This window comes from Carcharodon carcharias, chromosome 5, assembly GCF_017639515.1.
Source record: "Carcharodon carcharias isolate sCarCar2 chromosome 5, sCarCar2.pri, whole genome shotgun sequence".
NCBI lineage: Eukaryota > Metazoa > Chordata > Chondrichthyes > Lamniformes > Lamnidae > Carcharodon > Carcharodon carcharias.
Window position 1 is genome coordinate 193626047 of NC_054471.1, and position 22030 is coordinate 193648076.

The 22030-nt window shown below is 41.5% G+C and overlaps 1 protein-coding gene across 8 annotated transcripts in view; it reads right to left on the minus strand.

Annotated features, from left to right (window-relative positions):
- The window catches only part of dtnba (dystrobrevin, beta a), a 464573-nt gene that overhangs the window by 260767 nt on the left and 181776 nt on the right, over nucleotides 1–22030 (minus strand). For all 8 annotated transcript variants that reach the window (XM_041188318.1, XM_041188316.1, XM_041188314.1 and 5 more), the window contains one exon: nucleotides 5790–5914. In XM_041188318.1, coding sequence (XP_041044252.1) covers nucleotides 5790–5914 — 125 coding nt within the window. The remainder of the gene's footprint in view (nucleotides 1–5789; nucleotides 5915–22030) is intronic.

A 22030-nucleotide genomic window follows, 5' to 3' on the forward strand; every position in this document is an offset into this window, starting at 1 on the left:
CGTGCTGTGTTAATCACACTGGTGCAAAGGAGAACTTCCTAATCTCAGTCCTAAATTTGCCTTTTACTGGGTAAACACATTATCTATTGTTCTAGCCTTGTTGTTTACTTAAAAAATATTATAGGTTTGTCTTTTCCATGCCCTTAGCTATCTAATATACTTCAATATGATCACTTCTCAGATTTCCCGTCCAGGCTGATGAGCCCAGACCGGACACAGTCCGATGCGGTCTGACCAGATCACTGTACAATTGATCACAATATCCTTTACTTTCATTTAAATATTTTGGCTATGTAGCTTAACCTTCTATTGTTTTTGTTGCTCAGTCTTGGTTTAGCATGGTTAAAATTTGAGACTCTTTTGAGATTCTTTAGTCTCTTTCTGCTTCATCCTTAGCTATTTTAAACAGCTTTCATTGTATACTTCCACTTACCCTATTGGCAGCACTTGGCATCATCTGAACATTAGTTTGTCCACATTAATATTGCGCTAAATTCCAGTTTTTCAATGTACCTTTTAGTTTGGTATCACCTGCAAATTTCACTAATTTGCGCTGGGGGTACGAATCCAAGGCATTGATGTGAAGGAATATTGTATCTCCACTTTGAGCTACTAACTTGTCATCAATGGGTAGTAGTGGGTTGTTCATGCACAGATTCCAATCAAATCAAAGTCTGCAGATGTTGGAGAACTGAAGTAAAAGCAGAAAATGCTGGAAATGCACAGAAGGTTAGCAGACATATCCAGAGCAATTGAGTAGATTTACACTCTGGCTGCAGACCCTCCTTCAGAACTTTTAGTACTTGAGAAATGTCTGTTCACTCCACAGACACCGAATTGACTTGCTGTGTTCCGAGCAATATCTTTCATTGTTTCATATTCCAATGATTAGTTCAGAGCAGCACAGATATACAATTCCACAGGCACAATTATTCCCTGGTATTTTGCTTTAGTAGATGGCATAATGGTATTGCCACCAGACTAGTATTGCAGAGACCCGGTATAATGCTCTGGGTACACGGGTTTGAATCCCACCATGGCAGATGGTGGAAATTGAATTCAATAAAAAAAAATCTGGAATGAAGTCTAATGTTGTGAATTGACAGCTCAGCTTCGTACATGTTTTATCCAACACTGAGCAGCGTGAATTAAATCATTGTAAATAGTTCCGCCATGATTGGATTTTGCAGTGATACTCTTGCTATTAAATTAAACAAAATAAAAGGTCAAATATCAAAACACATCTATCACAATTGAGAGAGACACACTTAAAAAACAGAATGTGGAAATATATTAAATGATTCTGTCAGTAATAATGATGGCAAAGTTTTCATTTTCTGCTTTTAAATTCACTACCATAATTACCAGTATCATATTTCATCAATGGCATCCTGCAAACAATTTTATACTATTCCATGGTAACATGCCAGCAAACTTAACACACCATGGAATTGCCTCTCTTTTCTTTATTACCCCAATCTTTCTTTCTCTCTCTTTCTGTAGCTGATTAGATTCTAATTCACCATGCTTCTCTGCCAGCCCCTTGATTCTTTCTTGATTCTTAACTCTCATTGGTTAAGGAGATACACTGCTGATTTCACTGCTCATTAAGGACCCAGATACTTTGCTGCGCTTGTCATGCCATTATCAGCTCACACTTTCAGCAAGTTACAGTGCAAAGGGCACAGATGATGTCTGATGTCCAGTGTGTTCTAAAAATTCCATGTCTTTATTGTAGAGGCTCTAAACTATTCCAAAACTTCACCCTGTGCATGCTTCCCAAAAGACAGAGCTTTAAATATACTCAGCACTAGCAACTTATTATCTTCGACCTCAATCCTAACTTAAATTAGCAATAAACGAAATTCTCAAATAGCTGTGTGGTACTAAACAAAATTCTAATTAGTTGATTTAACCAATTCTGACAGATGAAATAACACCACCATTGTTTTTTTTTTAAACTTATCTCATCTGACAGATTTCCTTTTCATTCAAAACTGCCTGTAAAAAATATATATATAATTTCTCTCCCGAGTGTTCCACTTGGTCTCATTTGCAAACAAGTTTTGAGTCCAGTGAGTGTTCCTCTGCATTTCTACTGTCTGTCTTACCAACATGGCTTATTAATATTAAATGTCTCACTTTGCCTGAAAGGTTGCATTATGCAGAAACCTATATAGAGGCTTGTCATTCCACATCAAACTTGCTGTACAGCAGTGTTGGAATTCTGCAAAGGGTACACATCACACTGCCACCAGAAAAATTAACAGGCACCTTTAATAATGCTTTGCACTAAATCACGAGTCTCATGCAGAGTGCATCAGTAAATTCTAACGCATAATCTAGCCTGATTAAATAAATTAAAACATTTTGGGCAGAATTTCGCTTGAGCACAGCAAATACCAAAGCCCACACCAATCAAATCAGTGTTTCTAAACCGCAACTAGCTTATTTTGAAGTGTCAGTTATGATCAGATTCATCCTTGAAGAGGTAGAGAGGTCAATTTCCTCCAGCTGTGAGCTCAATCTGTTGACTATCTAGACACAATAACTGTGCAGAAGCCAGCACCATTCTTCTAATTCATTCCAGGATAACTCAAAGTTTTTGCTCTATCATACAATCAACATCCTTTCAATGCGCTGCGCAAGCACTTACAGGGGACTGAACACAGGTAACTATGCCATTTCCTTGCTGATGTCCAGCTTCAATTGGCAGTGGGTGTTAAAAATCTAAGTATTATAGATATTTTTAACTGACAGGTGAGGGTGTTTGCACAGTCATCAGCACCAGTCCAAGAGGCAGAATCTTTCTCTTTAATAGCTGAATCAAGTGAAAGTAAATTGAAAGGTGGACTGTGAAATCATGAGTGATGAAATTCTCCTGTCTGTTATGAAGTCCAGTTCAGTTGGGCATGGGTCCGTAGCACAAAATTTCCCCTAGTTTGACACGGTTGTCAACCTCATTCACACTGGCTACAGGAGAGCTAATGCGGGAAATGGAATATATCACAATGGTGCATTTTGGGGTCTGCTCATTGCTGGGGATAAATTATACCGTTGCTGGAGAGCTAAGGGAGGTTCATTTGGTATATAACTTGCAAAAAATCAACTGATTTGAAATGCTAAGTTACTGACAGTCTAAATGGGAAGACATTTTCAATTTTCCAGTGCCAACCTACCTTCACTCAATGAAGAGAATTTAGAATAAAGCATGTTATGTTCTCTCACTATTAAGATACATCACTTTGCCCATAGCAAGCAAAACAAATGCGATGAGCTCAAAAGCATCTGCTCTCTCAACACTTGCAATCTGCAAGGTGACGAAGTACAATAGAAATCATCATCATCTGGGTAATAAGTTCAACAACTCATCAGATTCAGGTCAGTTCATCAGATCAGCCATGATTTAACTGAATGGCAGAACAGGCTCGATGAGCTGAATGGTCTACTCTGTTCCTATCATACACTTTATGTGCTCACATGAGCTACCACTGAGATTCAAAGCTGTGTTACCAGAGATCCAGAATACTGGGTCCCTATACTTGTGAATAAATTAACCTTTGAACTTCTATTATTTAAAAACCAGCTTCTATGGGCGAATATGTTTGAGTGAAGTTGCAGTTCGATCTGGCTTAATAGGAAATTCAATGAATAAAACAAATCATCTTCTCAATAAACCATTTCTACAGAGAATGTATATAAAACCGTCTTCCTATCTTTAATGCAAATCTTTTTTATTCAACCCAAGAACTTCCATCAAGGCTCAATTCAGGAGTGTGATGGAATACTCTACACTTGTCTGGATGACATTATGACATTAGGTATATATAACAAAGTAAAGACGTCTAAAAGGCTGGTTCAACCTGAGAAATTGGCTAGGGATAGAGATGAGTTGGCAGCAGAAATTCAAGAAATCACAGCTTTGGGGAAGGAATGGGAGAAGGTATAAGGGCCTGGCAAAAAGAAATGCAAATCACTTTATAAGTGCATATTTCTCAGACTAATGGTCCAGATTTTCCTTCTACAATAGCGGCAAAGTTTGCTGCTACTTAGGAATGTAACAACACCGCGTCATTTAGAGGACAACACTGCCTTGTAAATTATCTTGTAAGACAATTTGTCAGGTTAAGCAAAAAGAACAACAAAGCCTATTCAATATTCAAATGATGTTATTACTGTTCTTAGCTTTATTTTACTGGAAATAAATTCCAGCTGATTATGAACTCAACAGGAGTGAATTTTACGCACCACAATTTACTTACAGACTTTTTGACCACTCAGCATTATCAGTAAAATTACACTAAAAGGCAGGCACAATTGCAACAGCAATCATATTACAAAACCAATCTCTCATTTGCTTGTTAAAGCCGGCTAAAGCCTTGTTAACTAGCTTTTAGAGCAGGGTGGGGAAAAACTACAAGTCCAGGCAGACACAAGCTGATCTGTTGACCTGAAGTAATTCAACAACAGAGCACCTAAGCACTGGGGCAGACGCTGTACCAAAATGCATTTTACTGCAATTATTGCATGAACTGGTTAAATGCTGTTGTTGATGGGCAAAAGCTGCTGGGGATTGCCGGCTTCACTGAAAACTATATCTCCACCCTCAAAACCACGTGACTTCTCAACAGTTACCAAGCATTTGGAAGAACTGGATATAGGGACACTTTGAACTTTGACCACCGAACTCCAATGTGCTGCTCAACTCTTAAGTTTCATTCTCAGTTTGGAAATCAAAGCCTCGTGGTTTGAATGTTTGAATTACACAAGCAATTTTAAAAAGCTGAACTGCAATTTACTTTAGGTTTCAAAACTTAACAAATTGATCACGCACATAAAAGCAAATACTTTCGTTCTAATGCTGAAGTCTGACAATGGCCATGTCACTGAACTGAGCTGTACACATTCTGCTCTTCAGCTTACCTCCTTAGAGTTCTCACTCTCCCAAATTGGGCTAACATACACGGCCATTACATAAGTCATGAAATGCTGGTTAAACCAACTGAAATGCACAAAACGATTACCGGAGATGCATCACGCTTGGGCACATTTTGGCTAGCAAGGCTAATAAAATTGCTTATAACTCACCCAATTGAAAGCTGAAGTCATTGGAATCACAAGTAAAATAAAGGAAAAAATTCCAGGATTAAAACTCCTGTTTCTAAAATTGAAAAGCATTACCCAATAGCATTGTTGGTTTAACAAGGATTCTAGTTTAGTTTCTTGGCTTACTTTGTAGTATGTGAAAAAGACCGGGCATCCTGGTGAATTGTAATTTTCAAGGCTGCGTTCAATATATTTATATGAGGTACGGATGTCAAAGAACAAAGTTGGGAAATTGGAGTTGAGGCACAGATTAGCCATGATCTAATTGAACAGCAGAAGAGGCATGAGAGGTTAAATGGACTACTCCTGTTCTTCTGTGGTGTGGATTTTACTCTCTTCTGTTTTCCCATTTATAAGGATTATTTTTTCACACTGGGATGGCCATGTATAGAAACGTGTCTAGAATAATAGCAGAGCTTTCAGAACCTTAAGAAAGGATACGCAATTCAAAATTATTGGTAATCGTTATTGAGCTGTTCCTCACATTGTGTGCGATTAAAGCAAACTTGGATTACCACTTTATAAAAGGACAAATATAGATGAGCCATTGAAGTGTAGAGCAATTTACTGCAGTGATTCAGTGCCAAACTCTGTTTAGGGTCAATTTCAAGATTAAACTTGCTTCCCAGTAAAAGCTGCACCGGTACTCACAGCTAGACTTCCTCTAAAAGTTCATTACTCACACTATATGGGCCAAATCTAGAGGCTTCTCTGGCATCTCAGGGTATATAGGATGAGGTGGCTCTCGGCTTGGTACACATCCAAGGGACTTACTGATTGCATGGCCCAACTTCTTAGCCGGTGATTTCTGTAAAAGAAAATTCTTAACGTTAACAAAAAATATCAAGGAGAGCAAGGTAGAAAAACCCAAAACTCAGCTAAATAAAAAAAGGGAATGGAATGTAAACAATAACTAGGAAACAGGAAAATTAAATGAAATCATTTTGTACCTGGGATTAAAAAATGAAATTTATTTTAACTAAGCAACTTACAAGCCAGCGGCTCAAAGCCTAATGAAGGTTCAAAATCGTATTCAAACAAATGTTGTCATAGAAACACAATACACAGGCAGCTATTTAGAGTATTAATAATCTTGCTTAAATAGATGCTTTCAAATTGCTGGAAGTAGCTGCAACAGCAACAAATGAACTTTCTAAAATAAACAAAAGTGACAAGAGGAAAATATTACAGCTAGTCCATCATATTTCATTCAAGATAATAAGGCAGCTCTCCAACAACAGATCAACACTTCTCATCAGCATCTGGCAAGCAACTCAAGAGCAGTAACATCGTCGTATCCCATTAGGTACCATGGCCTGGATTTTCACAAGTTCCTGGATGCACTGCAGCATATCCAAAATGGTGGACGGACCTCAGATCCTGAAGTCTCACCCCCCATATTCAGCAGAAAATATTTTTCGCCAGGGGAGGAGGGGGAAGAAAGTGGGCAGGTCATGACTCTGACATGTGAAAAACCCAGACTCAGTAGGGCCACTTGAACTCAGTGCTGAGATCAAACAGACCCCACTTTCACTGGAGCAAGGGCTTTATCCAGCAGTGTGGAAGTTAGGAATCTTTAGAGAAGTCATAAATACTCATGAAGGGTAGATAAGGACTGTAGAACTGTCAGCTGTCAAGTTATTTAGATGGCGAGCCCTTTCAAAATTGAAAACAACCTGTGTCTGCACGGTTGAACAAAATCTGATCTAGCAGTTTCAATTGCTGTTTGTTGACATAATCCAAAGTGCTACCATGATAGCATTAATAATGCTTGACTGCTTTCCACAGCCTATCATTATCACAGTGGGGGACGGGGAAGGGGGAAAACAGTAGTTGGCTGTGAGTTCACAGTTTGATTGATAGATGAAAGAGGTTATTTGAGGATGAGCTATCTTTGATGTGGGGTTAAGAACACAAATGTTTGTTTTTATTTGGGATTAAGCATTTGAGGGGAATTAAATACATTGAATGGGCTTTCATGAATGAAGGGGTTTTTTTATAAAGTCAAGTCTGTAACAGATAATTAGAACTTTATTTTATTTCATTTCAGCACGGCTTCTGAGGTCTGCCCATGGAAGATACTGGAAGGAAAGAACATTAAAGGAGATCAGTGAATCAGATGGGTTTTTACAACAATCGACAATGGTTCTGTGGTCACCATTAGACTAGCTTTTAATTCCAGGTTTATTAATTGAATTCAAATTTCACCAGCCATGCTGAAACTTGATCCCACGGCCCTGGAGCCTGGGCCTCTGGGTTACTAGTCCACCAGTGACATTACCTCTTTGCCAACGCCTCCCCTCGAATTCCAAATGGAACAAGGTTGACTGCCTTTTATTGAGAATACTATTATAGATTTCTTCCTTTAGCTTCCAGCTAAACAAATCTTCCAGTTGTTTTCCCCTTTCAAACTTTGACTTACACTGGATACCAGCTCCCAATCGCAGGCTGCACCATGGGTGATGGAGCTAGAATTTACTCTACTTCAAGTGTAGCTTTGGCTTCATCTCTTGACTTTCAAGGAACTACAAGCTACATAAGACCACAGTCACTTAGTTGCTTTTCAAAACAAACAATCTTGCCTGCTAGCTATGCCCAAACTGAATCCACAGAGTTAACTCGAAACAAAGCATCTCACGACGCTCCACCCCCATCTCCATGGCAATGTGGCACATCCAACCTATCCCCGGGTAAAAATGCAAATTAACTACCGTTTAATTCCAAAGTTTTCATTAATTCTGGGAAACCACAAGAATAACCTATATCTCTTAATGTAGGCGTCATGTCTACAGACCTTTAACCAAGTAAGACAGCCTGCCATTTCATGACTCTCACCTTTTTACTGACTTTACCCAGTGAACACAAGTTACCTTCTGAATTGTAATTATCTTAAGTATGTGCGGTTTTCTAGCCTCTAGATGTTTACCAGGGCTTTTTCCCCAATGAACTTACATTTAAAATTCAATTTCTAAAACTACAAGGTTATACCTCTAAAACATATGAACTATGACATTAGATATACATAACAATGCAAAGACTCTGAAAAGGCTGGTTCAACCTGAGAAATTGGCTAGGGATAGGGATGAAGTGGCAGCAAGGGGGCAGAGTTTGTAGCAGAAATTCAAGAAATCACGGCTTTGGGGAAGGAATGGGAGAAGATATAAGCGCCTGGCAAAAAGAAATGCAAATCACTTTATAAGTGCATATTTCTCAGACTAACAGTCCAGATTTTCCTTCTTCAACAGCGGCAAAGTTTGCTGCAACTTAGGAATGTAACTTTTTCTTTTTAATTCATTCAAGGGATGTGGGCTTCGCTGGCTGGGCCACCATTTATTGCCCATCCCTAGTTGCCCTTGAGAAGGTGGTGGTGAGCTGCCTTCTTGAACCTCTGCAGTCCATGTGGTGTAGGAAGGAACCCACAGTGCTGTTAGGAAGGAAGTTCCAGGATTTTGACCCAGCGACAGTGAAAGAATGGTGATATATTTCCAAGTCAGGTTGGTGTAGACTTGCAGGGGAACTTCCAGGTGGTGGTGTTCCCATTTATCTGTTGCCCTTGTCCTTCTAGATGGTAGTGGTCATGGATTTTGAAGATGCTGTCTAAGAAGCCTTAGTGAATTCCTGCAGTGCATCTTGTAGATGGTACACACTGCTGCTACTGCGCAGTGGGGTGGGGTGAATGTTTGTAGATGTGGTGCCAATCAAGTGAGCTGCTTTGTCCTGGACGGTGTCCAGTTTCTCAAGTGTTATGGGAGCTGCACTCATCCAGGCAAGTGGGGAGTATTCCATCACACTCCTGATTTGTGCCTTGTAGATGGTGGACAGGCTTTAGGGGGTCAGGAGGTGAGTTACTCATTGTACGATTCCCAGCCTCTGACCTGCGCTTATAGCCACAGTACTTATATTCCAGAGCTTCGGGCCTAGGCAGCTGAAGATATAGCAATTATGGTGGAGCAATTAAAATTGGGGATGGCTCAAGAGGTCAGAATTAGAGGAATGCAGATATCTCAGAGAGTTGTGGGGCTGGAGGAGATTAGGGAGATAGGGAGGGATAAGACCACGGAGGGATTTGAAAGCAAGGATGAGAATTTTAAAATCAAGGCATAGCTTGACCGGATGCCAATGTAGGTCAGCAAGCACAGATGTAAGAGGCGAACGGGAATTGATGAGAGTTACGACACGGACAGAAGTTTTGGGTGACCTCAAGTTTATGCTGAGTAGAATCTGGGAGTCAAGTCAGGATTGTAGTGGAATAGTCAGGTCTAGAGATAAAAAAATGGCATAAATGAAGGTTTCAGCTGATGATTTGAGACAGGGGCAGTCAGGTGATGTCACGGAGGTGAAAATAGGTGGCCTCAGTGATGGTATAAATACGAGGTCACCTTGGGGTCAAATGTGGCACCACAGTTGCGAACAAACTGGCTCAATTTCAGATGGTTGCCAGGGAGGGGGATGGAGTCGGTAGCTAGGGAACGAAGTTTGGAGCAAGGTCCAAAAGCAATGGCTTATATTTAAATGGAGGAAATTGCTGCCCCTCCAGTACTGGGTGTCAGACAAGCATTCTGATAATTTAGCAACAGCGAGGAGACGAGAGGCGGTGGTGGTGAGGGAGAGCTGGGTGCTGTCAGCGTCGATGTGAAAACTAACCCTGTGCTTTTGGATAAAGTCATCGCAGAGAAATAGGACAGGGCCCAGGATAGGTTCTTGGGGGTAAACTAGAGGTAATGGTGTGGGAGCCGGAAGAAAAGCCATTGCAAGTGATTCTCTAGCTACATGGAACCAGGCGAAGCCAGTCTCCCCGTGGGATGGATGACCGTTGGAGGAGAATGGTGTGGTCAACCGGGTCAAAGGCCAGAAATTCCCACTCCCATTGGCATCATGACGGGCATGAGTAGGCAATGCGGTGGTGCAGTCCTGGGCTGCGTGCAGTTTAAATATTGCACCCAGAGTGAGGTGGCGCTGGGGGTGGGGGGGGGGGGGTGATTCAGAGGCCGCCCACCAGCCAGATGGCATGTTTCCTGCGGCTGCATAATTAATATGGCAGCAAGTGGAGAATACAGCGCCAAAACCCACCATCATAGCCGGCAGGTGAACAGTCTTTTTTCATGCCCACTGCCACATTTAGTACAATTCTGGGACGATTTCACCCAAAGCCTTGCAGACAGGTCAAGGAGGACAAGGAGGGAAAGTTTACTTTTGCCACAGTCATATAGGACTACATTTTGTGTCATTAGTAAAGACAAATTAATACTGTAATTTGATTTATAAAAATCACACATTTATTTTCCCTAGCCAACATAGTACATAATGGATAGACAAAAATAGCTATTTACAATTGATCCAACTGAGTATTTCAGCAATGAACCATTAATTTCTTCAACAGTCTATAAAGGAACATAATTTGATAGTTTGGATGTTGTTAGAATCAGGTGATGAGAGGCTCTCACCCCCCTAATCATTAGACCGTAACAGTGTTTTTCAAAAAGGATGTGCTTGGCAATTCAGTGAGTGTTTAACCATTTACGTGCAAATTCCAAAGATATTCCAATTGAGCCAGGCTATCTAGAAGAACCCATCAAAGACAATTACCTTAGAGGAATGTGAACAATCCAATCTCCTGACCCATTCACAAAACATCCAGTTAATCACCTGTACACTCAACTGTGTGGGGAACAGTTTGTGTGATTGCAAAAGACACACACAGACAGGTTTCCTTCTAAGTTTTTTGGAGAGAGAGAGAGACAGAGAGAGAGAGAGAGAGAGAGAGAGACAAAGAGAGGGAGAGGCCAGTTATCTAACCATAATCATAGCAAATTGATTCCAGGTCCATGGTTTAGACAAAATAAGATTATGGTTGGACGAGTTCCTTTCTCAGCCAGGGTCCACTGTCCAAAGCAATTTCATCTAATGGTTTGTTCCCCACACAGTTGAGTGTACAGGTGATTAACTGGATGTTTTGAGAATGGGCCAAGAGATTGGGTTGTTCACATACCTCTAAGGTAATTGTCTTTGATGGGTTCTTCTCAATAGCCTGGCTCAATTTTAATATCTTTGGAATTTGCAAGATACAGTGCTGCAAATGTTTGGACATCTTATAAGCTGCTGTTTTAAGTCACTGAAATGTTGTTGTTCAGTCTCTTAAAACGCAACCAGTGGTTTCAGCCCAAGAAATAAACGTCATTTTCGATCTAAAGCACGGCTTCATAACAATATCTATGTAAAACAGTGAATAGTTGAGCCCCATTCAATCCCAGGCATGTGCCAAGTCAGCTGACCTCAACTAAAGCATTGATTGGTGCATTGCAATTGGCTCTTAAAGCTTTGGGTTAAATGAAAAATACCTGGCCAGAGTTACTGTTCCTTATATCTGACAAGCAATCGCTGCAAGAAATGCACAGATGTAGACATGAGGTGAAAGCAGGTTTCAGTTCAGTGAGTCCTTCCCCTTCGTGAAACTTGGCTTGTCTGCCAACACTCTGCTTAGGCTCAGAAATGAAGACAAGTTGGCAGAGGCCACCCTGCGCTGTACTGTACCCTATGGGCTGAATCTTCAGACCCAGCTGGATCAGGAACAGGGGCAGATGGGACCTGAAAATGATGAGGCTGGACAGTGCGCCAGATTCCTGACCTCTCTCCTCCATGAAGTGGCCAGGCAATTACGCTCGGTAAGAGCCTCGCTAACCAGGGAGTAAGGACAACGACTGGGATTTTCTATTTTATCTCCCATTTTCCGATATGATGGGGGACAGGTGAACTACCTGGGGGCAGACATCCAGCAGCAGGCCAGAGTGCCAGTACTCTAGGCAGGCCTCCCTGCCTGGATCGGGGTGCAGACAACACCTGCCCTGTAGATGCCGCCCCTCTCCATCCCACCAGCCCCGACAATGGCCTGGCCGATCACTGCACCTTTTATTTAAACGTTTTAAAGGGCGGCTGAGAGGGCAACCTCTTGTTGGAAGCTCCCTCATAGTTACTGGGCTTTTACAGCAGAGCCAAGTGCCCCTTCTCAGAGGAATCCCAGCCACCCGAACACCGGGTCATTCTTACTTCAACAGGGAGCCTGTCTCCGTGCCAATCAAGTGGGTACCCTTCAGAATTCCAAGTCCGTGACTGCTTCCCTCCCGCGGCAGGTTCACAACCTGGAAGCAGTCCCGGCTCCTGTTCCCCTTCCCAGAGGTGAAAGTTCAGCCTAATGCATTGGTAGTTCCTGGGGTAAGGCAAGCCATGGAGCACACGAAAACTAAGGCAAGTTCAACTGCTAGCCAAAGTATGATCTCAATTTCAACTCCACTGAATTTAGAAACATGCAAGCTGAGCTAACATTCATTGGGTCTTCAATACCTTTCCTCCAAGCAAGAAAATTGGGTGATGACATTCACCTTTTATGTAGCATCACTGTGCCTTCCAGTTACTCCTAGATACACAGCCAGGAAGTTGTATTTCTGGGGCTGTCGATACAATTAATTGTTGCGTGTTTTGGGTATACTTGACATGTTTTTGAGTTTAAATTCTCAGGAAAATCTAGAAGATGAGCCCTTTGAGCTCGAGTAATTAATTCTTTGCCACAGAAGGCTGTGGAGGCCAGGTCATTGAGTGTACTTAAGACAGAGATAGATAGGTTCTTGATTGTTAAGGGGATCAAAGGTTATTGGGAGAGGGCGGGAGAATGGGGTTGAGAAACTTATCAGCCATGATTGAATGGCAGGGCAGACTCGATGGGCTGAATGGCCTAATTTCTGCTCCTATGTCTTATGGAATATGCTTTTACCTGACTAGTATCTACTTGCAGTAAGCACACGTAATGAACATAAAACTTTTCACTATAGTACTATTTATATGCTTTCATGTTATTTTTCTCGACTTCAAAAGAAGCTAAACACCTTGTTATACCATGGTTTTGTCAGATCTATTAAGGTCCAAATTAAAATAACAACACTGCAGATTTACGTCAGGACCAATATAGCTTAGCGGGAACCCATTCAGCCCATCTTATCAGTGTTAGCTCTTTGCTAAAGAAATCCAAAATTAAGACCCCTGCCCTCCTCTCCTCCCATAACCGTGAACCTTTCTCTGCTTCAAGTATTTATCTATCCCTCCCTTAGAAGGTAGCCAAACTCCGCCCAATCACGAAGAATTCTGCATTCGGACAACTCTGAGAAACTTCAACTAACCTTTCTCCTCAATTTCACCTTGTCAATCAAAAATCTGTTTATACATTGGCATCTTGCTGTGGTGCAAGATGTATATATTACACACAGCTGTCACTGTACCTTGGTGATGGAAGGAGCAAATGCTTAAGGTGGTGAATGGGGTTCCAGTAAAGCGGGCTGCTTTGTCCTGGATGGTGTCAAGCTTCTTGCATGTTGGTGGGGCCACGCTCATCCAGGCAAGTGGGGAGTATTCCATCACACTCCTAAATTATGCTGTGCAGATTGTGGAGAGGCTTTGGGGAGTCAGGAAATAAGTGATTCACCACAAAATTCCCAGCCTCTGACCTGCTCTTGTAGTCATAGTCTTTGTGTGGCTGGTCCAGTTCAGTTACCAATTACCTTAAAAAGTCTCCATTCAATCATCTTGTACCTTCTTGACCCTCTCGGAAACAGTATGCTAAGTCTCTTCTAACTCTACTTTTTCAACCCTGGCATTTTGATGATTTTTTGTTGCATGTTTTCTATCGCTTTAAGGTCCTTTCTATAATATGGTGCCTAAAACTGAAAACAATACACTTAACACTTGAGTGTTAGACAAGGAGTGCGCTAGACAAGGAGAGAGAGATACGTGGTTTTTGAAATGCTATATATCTTTGTTTCTGCTGGCATACGCAGCCACGCAACCTTTTCCCTTCCAACAGGAGACTGGCAACCTAATAAGAGCAGAAATACTGTCACCAGGAGTTTGCCACCAACATGAAAATCAGCCAGTTCTCAGCCAGCCATTGCTAGAATTGGCTTCTCTGCCCACGGCTCATTTGGAAAATTTAGCCCCACGGGTTTCGGATAGGGATACCATGGGCTTTGCAGGTAGCACCCTCACCTCTGCCAGGTGGTTGTGGGTTCCACCTCCAGTCCAAGGCTTCAGCAGTTCATCTCGGCTGACACTTCCATGCAATGCTGAGGGAATACTGCCCTGTTAGAGGTGACATCTTTCAGGTGAAGTGTTATGCTGAGGCCTGATCCCATGGCGCTACTCAAGGAAAAGCAGGGGAATTCTCCAGGTGTTTTGACCAATATTTATCCTTTAGCCAATACAAGTGACCTGGATGTTCAGTTCATTGCTTCTTTTTAAAGCAGATTAGCTGCAACGCTTGCTGACACAGCAGTGACTACACTTCAAAACCATTTCATTGGCTGTAAATTGCTTTGGTTCATCGCGAGGAGAACGAATGGTGTGACGTAAATGCAAGATCTTTCATCCTTTGCATCAAACTTACGTACTTTTTTATAATCTTTGTTGCCACATTTTCAAGTTGCTGTATATTTGGATAACATTTTGTAATAATAGTGGAGTTTTGCCTGGGTCATTGATGTCTTCCTTCAGAAGTTAGAGAGCGAGTCTTTAGGAAGCAGTCAATCTTTGCAGAGATTTCTGACGCAGATTCTCCACCATAAATTGAAGATAATAAATTAATTTGAAAATCAGGCAACACACAAAAGTCTTAACAATTTCCTTTGATGTTAGATTGTAATTCTGGTAATTATTTCTTGATTAATAGAGTAAACGATGTTGGTGAACGATGCTGGTGCTGGGAAGCTTCCTATTGCTTTTCCAGCCAAGACCCATTTAGCTCATGAACTTGCAGAATTTTCTGGGAAGAATTCCAGTTCCATGTGACAAGGGAATCCCTCCTTGCCAACTGATGTGCCAGGCTGACAGATCAATCAACATTGCCCTGGACGACTACAGACCAGCCTGGTTCACAGCATTAAGTTTGCCGCATAGGAAAAACTGAGTTCCAATATTTTCTTGCCAATTGTGTCATCCTGGAGTAGCCAACTTGACACCAGAAAGACTCTGCTTAGTGATGTCTGTCCATGCAAGCTCCTGAATATAGCTCTTTAAACCCTCAATTGTTTTTGGAAACTTTAGCTGATCAATCCACCTGTTTATTCATTCCCTTCCTAAACATCCTACAGGAACACCTCAGGGCCTCTATCCTACTCCAACTTCACTCTTCTGTTGCCTTATGAAGCTACTTCTCTCATTCACCCATTTTAGCTTTCATTTACACATGCACCCCTTTCCTGTTGCTTCTGTTTACCCATTGTTTCAGGCAGTTATATGTGTTAAGAATTTATTTCAATCTATTTTCCCCTTTACTGACCTGTCCTTCCTGCACGATTAACTGCTTTGTTTGATCTGACTTTAACTAGTGTTCTCTTAGAGGTTGAATGCTTTTGGGTGATTTTCAGCTTATACTGTATTTTAGAATCTTCTCTGAGAGATCTTGTAACATCATTTCACTTCTTGAAACTGTGCATGGCTCAGCAGGCTTAGGACAATGGATGTGTCTCAGTGTCTAAGTACTTCTTGATTTAGTTAGCTGAATTCCAATTCCAAAAGATCTGTCCTCAAATGTATCTAATGTATTGCTGGAGAGCAATCTTAGGCGTCTCTTTGCCTCGCATCTATGGATTCTTATTTAATTATTAAATAGGATAACAGGAGCCCTCCTGGAACACAGCCACAGCATCCAACTGGAAAGTCGATGATCACAGTTTTAAGGCTCAGAAGAATCTCTTGACTTTGCTTATAATTTTATGCTTGTATTTTTATATTTTTTCCTTATGCACATTGCTTCACATTTATAGTTATGTTAAAATCCATGTGTGATTCCTGCAACATAAAGCACTGAGCTATATAGACCTGAAGGCCCACATTTATCTCCCAAATAGGGTAGTAAAGAACAGCTATTTTAAAAAAATATCTTTTCTCTTATTTTCCTTTGGAAGGCAGCTGATCATCAATCTACCATTCGCAAGTCCTCTAGACATATCTTTCCCCTTTAGCCATTCCCATTTTTTAAAGAAGACAGCGAGTGAGCGTGTGGACTTCATTTAAAACAAAGAGCGAGTGAGCGTGTGGATTTCATTTAAAACAGAGAGTGGGTGAGCGTGTGGATTTTATTTAAAACAGAGTGGGTGAGCGTGTGGACTTTATTTAAAACAGAGAGTGGGTGAGCGTGTGGACTTCATTTAAAACAGAGAGTGGGTGAGCGTGTGGACTTCATTTAAAACAGAGTGGGTGAGCGTGTGGACTTCATTTAAAACAAAGAGCGTGTGGATTTCATTTAAAACAGAAAGTGGGTGAGTGTGTGGGTTTCATTTAAAACAGAGAGCGGGTGAGTGTGTGGATTTCATTTAAAACAGAGAGTGGGTGAGTGTGTGGATTTCATTTAAAACAGAGAGCGGGTGAGTGTGTGGATTTCATTTAAAACAGAGGGCGGGTGAGTGTGTGGATTTCATTTAAAACAGAGAGCGGGTGAGTGTGTGGATTTCATTTAAAACAGAGAATGAGTAAGCGTGTGGATTTCATTTAAAACACTGGGTGAGTGTGTGGATTTCATTTAAAACAGAGAGCGGGTGAGTGCGTGGATTTCATTTAAAACAGAGTGGGCGAGTGTGTGGACTTCATTTAAAACAGAGCGAGAGAGTGCGTGGACTTCATTTAAAACAGAGCGAGAGAGTGTGTGGACTTCATTTAAAACAGAGCGAGAGTGTGTGTGGACTTCATTTAAAACAGAGCGAGAGTGTGTGTGGACTTCATTTAAAACAGAGCGAGAGTGTGTGTGGACTTCATTTAAAACAGAGCGAGAGTGTGTGTGGACTTCATTTAAAACAGAGCGACAGTGTGTGTGGACTACATTTAAAACAGAGCGAGAGAGTGTGTGGACTTCATTTAAAACAGAGAGCGAGAGAGTGTGTGGATTTCATTTAAAACAGAGAGCGGGTGAGTGTGTGGATTTCATTTAAAACAGAGAGTGGGTGAGTGTGTGGATTTCATTTAAAACAGAGGGTGGGTGAGTGTGTGGATTTCACTTAAAACAGAGAATGGGTGAGTGTGTGGATTTCACTTAAAACAGAGAGTGGGTGAGTGTGTGGATTTCATTTAACACAGAGAGTGAGTGAGTGTGTGGACCTTATTTAAAACAGAGTGAGTGAGGGTGTGGACCTTATTTAAAACAGAGTGAATGAGTGTGTGGACCTTATTTAAAACAAAGTGAGTGAGTGTGTGGACCTTATTTAAAACAGAGTGAGTGAGTGTGTGGACCTTATTTAAAACAGAGCGGGGAGGCTTCATTTAAAAAGAGCCTAGAGAGCAGCTGATTGGTGAGGTGGATTGGTGAGTATTTCTAGTCTTTAGATTAAAATTAAGGTCTATAGCTAGTGTCTAGATCTTTAGTGTTTATTTTCTTTTTCTTAAAAATAGCTCATTAAGTATAAGATCGATATTGGTGTAAATAATTAATTTCAATAAAGTGTAAAGAGCAGGGATACGAGGATAATTAATTAATAAATTAAATAAAAGAAGATAGCAATGGCAGGACAGGTGATGTGTTGCTGCTGCAGCCTGTGGGAACCGCTGGACACCAAGGTGATCTGGAGCAAACATCTGTACTAAGTGTTTGCAGCTCGAGGAACTTCAGATCCGTGTTAAGGAGCTGGAGTCTGAGCTGCAGACATTGCCCCACATCAGGGAGGGGGAAAGTCACCTGGACATTTTGCTCACCTGTAGTCACACCCCATAGGTTAGATCATTCGAACTTGACCTGTGACCAGGGGTAGGAGGGTGTGACTACAGGTGAGGCAGGTATGGGGGCCCAGGGGGTAGCATTCGAGCCTTGACCCTGAAATTGTCCAACGAGGTTCTTGCAAGTTTTGTAGACGAGAGCAGGGACTGCAGGGAGGTTGAACGAACTGACCACAGCACCGTGGTACAGGGAACCATTCAAGCAGAGGGAGGAAGTTGGAACGTAGTGCTGATAGGGGACAGTATAATTAGGGGGATAGATACTGTTCTCTGCAGCCGTGAGCATGAATCCCGAAGGCTGTGTTGCTTGCCCGGTGTCAGTGTTAAGGACTCGAGAGGAGCTTCGACTGGGAAGGGAGGGATCCAGTTCTCATCATCCACATTGGTACCAACGACATTGATAGGATTAGAAAGGAAGTTCTGCTGAAAGAATTTGAACAGTTTGGAGCTAAGTTAAAAAAACAGAACCTCCAAGGTAATAATCTCAGGATTACCACCTAAGCCACGGGCAAACTGGCATAGGGTAAATAAAGTCAAGGAGTTAAATGTGTGGCTCAAAGATTGGTGTGGGAGAAATGGGTTTCAATTCATGGGCACTGGCACCAGTACTGGGGTAGAAGGAAGCTGTTCTGGTGGAACTGGCTTCAATTGAATGGTGCTGGGACCAGTGTCCTGGTGAATCAAATAACTAGGGCTGTAGAGAGGGCTTTAAACTAAACAGGGGGGAGTGAGGATGCTTCTGGAGAGGGAATACATAGGCTTACAAAGCAAAAGGGTATGGCAGCATTGCAGAGCAAGCTACTCAGGTAATGATATCCAGAGTGTGACAGGAAGGGACAGAGTGTACAAATGTAAAAAAACAGCAGCAAATAGGGTCATAAGGGGAAAAAATGGTAAAAAGGCAAAATTAATGGCTCTTTAATTAAATGCATGTAGTATTTGGAACAAAATAAATAAATCAACGGCACAAATAGAGATCAATGGGTACGATGTTATAGCCATTGCCGGAATGTGGTTACAAGGTGATCAAAGCTAGGAACTAAATATTCAGGAGTATGTGACTTTTCGAAAGGACAGACAGGAGGGAAAGGGTGGTGGGGTAGTTTTGTTAGTACGAGATGGAATAAGTACGAAAGCAAGATATGATCTTGGATCGGAAGATGTAGAATCCATATGGATGGAGGTAAGAAATAACAAGGGGAAGACAGCACTGGTGGGAGTAGCCTATAGGCCCCCTAACAGTAGCTATGCTGTCTGACAGAGAATAAATCAGGAAATAATGACGTCATATAAAAAAGGCAGTACATTAATCATGGGTGACTTTAATCTCCATGTAGATTGTGAAAATCAAATTGGCAGAGATAGCCATGAACAAGAATTCATAGAGTGTATTCAGAATAGTTTCCTAGAAAAATATGTTGTGAATCCAACCAGGGATCAGGCTATTTTGGATCTGTAATGAGGCAGGTTTAATAAATGATCTTAGAGTGAAAGATCCCCCAGGAAACAGTGACCATAAACGGTAGAATTTAGCATTCAGCTTGAGAGTGAGAAACGTGAGTCGGAAATAACTGTGCTAAACTTAAATAAGGGTAATTACAAAGGACTGGGAAAAGAGTTTAGCAAAAAAGACAGTTGATGAACAATGGCAGGCATTTAAGGAAATAGTTCATGACTCACAACAAAGATATATCCCAGTGAGGAAGAAGGATTGTAAGAAGGGGATAAACCAACCATGGTTAACCAAGGAAGTTAAGGATAGTGTCAAAGTGAAAGCAAAAACATACAATGTGGCAAAGATTAGTGGTAAACCAGGAGATTGGGAAAGTTTTAAAAACCAACAGAAGATGACCAAAAATAAATAAAGAAGGGGAAAATAAACTTTGAGGGTAAACTAGCAAGTCATATAAAAATAGACATTAAGAGCTTCTTTAAATATATAAGGAAGAGAGAGGCCAAAGTGAACGTAGGCCCCTTAGAGAGTGAGACTGGGGAAATAATAATGTGGAACCAGGAAATGGCAGAGGAGTTGAATTAGTACTTTGCTTCAGTCTTCACGATAGAAGAGACTAACAGCATACCAAAAAATGCTAAATAACCATGGGGCAAAAGAGGGGGAGGAAATAAATACCATAGCTATCACTAGAGAAAAAGTACTAGGGAAACTAATGGAGCTAAAGGCCGATAAGTCACCTGGACCTGATGAGTTGAATCGTAAGATATTAAAGAAATAGCTGCAGAGATAGTGGATGCACAAGTAGTAATCTTCAAAGAGTCCTTAGATTCTGGAAAAGTCCCATGATTGGAAAACTGCCAATGTAACACCCTTATTCAAAAAGGGAGGGAGACACAAAAACAGGTAACTAAAGCCAGTTAGCTTAACATGCGTCATTGGGGAAATGTTAGAGTCTATTATAAAGGATGTAATAGCAGAGCATTTAGAAATACATAATCTAATCAAGCAGAGTCAGCATGGCTTCATGAAAGGGAAATCATGCCTGACAAATTTATTAGAATTCTTTGAGGAGGTAACAAGCATAAAGGGGAACCAGTAGATGTAATATATTTGGATTTCCAAAAGGCTTTTGATAAGGTACCACACATAAGGCTACTTAATAAGATAAGAGTCCATGGCATTGGGGGTAATATATTAGCGTGGATAGAGGGCTGGCTCACTAATAGAAAACAGAGACTTGGGATATGGGGGACATTTTCAGGATGGCAACCTGCAACTAGTGGAGTGCCACAGGGACCAGTGCTGGGGCCACAATTATTTGCAATATATATTAATAACTTGGATGAGGGAAATGAATGTACAATTGCCAAGTTTGCAGATGACACAAAAATGGGAGGGAAGGCAAGTGGTGAGGATGACACGAGTCTACAGAGGGATACAGACAGGTTAAGTGAGAGGGCAAAAATGTGGCAGATGGAATATAATGTGGGAAAGTGTGAGGTCATGCACTTTGGCAGGATGAAATAGAGGAGCTGAACATTATTTAAATGGAGAAAGACTGAAGACAGTTGCAGCACAGAGGGATTTGGGGGTCCTCGTGCATGAATCCCAAAAAGTTAGCATACAAGTTCAGCAGGTAATAGGGAAGGCAAATGGAATGTTGGCCTTTATTTCAAAGGAAATGGAGTATAAGAATAGGTAAGCCTTGCTAAAACTATACAAGGCACTAGTTAGATCACACCTAGAATACTATGAACAGTTTTGGTCCCCTTATCTAAGGAAAAATATATTGGCATTGGAGGCAGTCCAGAGAAGGTTCTCTAGGTTGATCCCAGTAATGGAGGGATTATCTTATGAAGAGAGGTCGAGTTGGTTGGGCCTGTACTCATTGGAGTTTAGAAGAATGAGAGGCAACCTTATTGAAGCATATAAGATGCTTCGGGGGCTTGACAGAGTACTCGCTGAGAGGTTGTTTCCCCTTGTGGGAGAGTCTAGGACCAGAGGGCATAATCTCACAGTGAGTGAGATGTTTGCCCAATTAGGACGGAGATGAGGAGAAATTTCTTCTCTCCGAGGGTAGTCAATCTGCCGCAGGGGGCTGTAGAGGCTGGGATGTTAAGTATATTCAAGGCTGAGATAGTCAGATTTTTAATCAGTAAGGGAATCAAGGGTTCAGGTAAAAAACATCAGGAAAGTGGAGTTGAGGATTATCAGACCAGCCATGATCCCACTGAATGGCAGAGCAGACTCGATGGGCCAAATGGCCTACTTCTGCTCCTACGTCTAATGGTCTTAACATTCCATTTGGCCCTTCACTGCCAGCTGGTTTGACATTTAACCTCTCCTGCCTCCCATACTATTACAGATTTCTCCTTTTCTTCTTTTTCCTCCCTCCTCCCTTACACTTGTTTGAAATGATTACATTTCTAACTTTTCCCAGTCCTGATGAAAGGTCATTGACCTGAAACGTTAACTCTGTTTCTCACTCCATAGATGCTATCTGACCTACTGAGCATTTCCAGCATTTTCCGATATGCAATATATCATATACAGTTTAAGTTAAAGCTGGAGAACAAATTTCATCCAGGTGTCAAAACCTGCAGCAATAATCCCCCATCCTCCCTCAAAACAGGCTCCTAATGCAGCAGAGATATCCCAAACCCCACCACACCCCACCCCCAAAATCATTTAAATAAAGCGGACGGTGGGAAATCAACTCTGGTG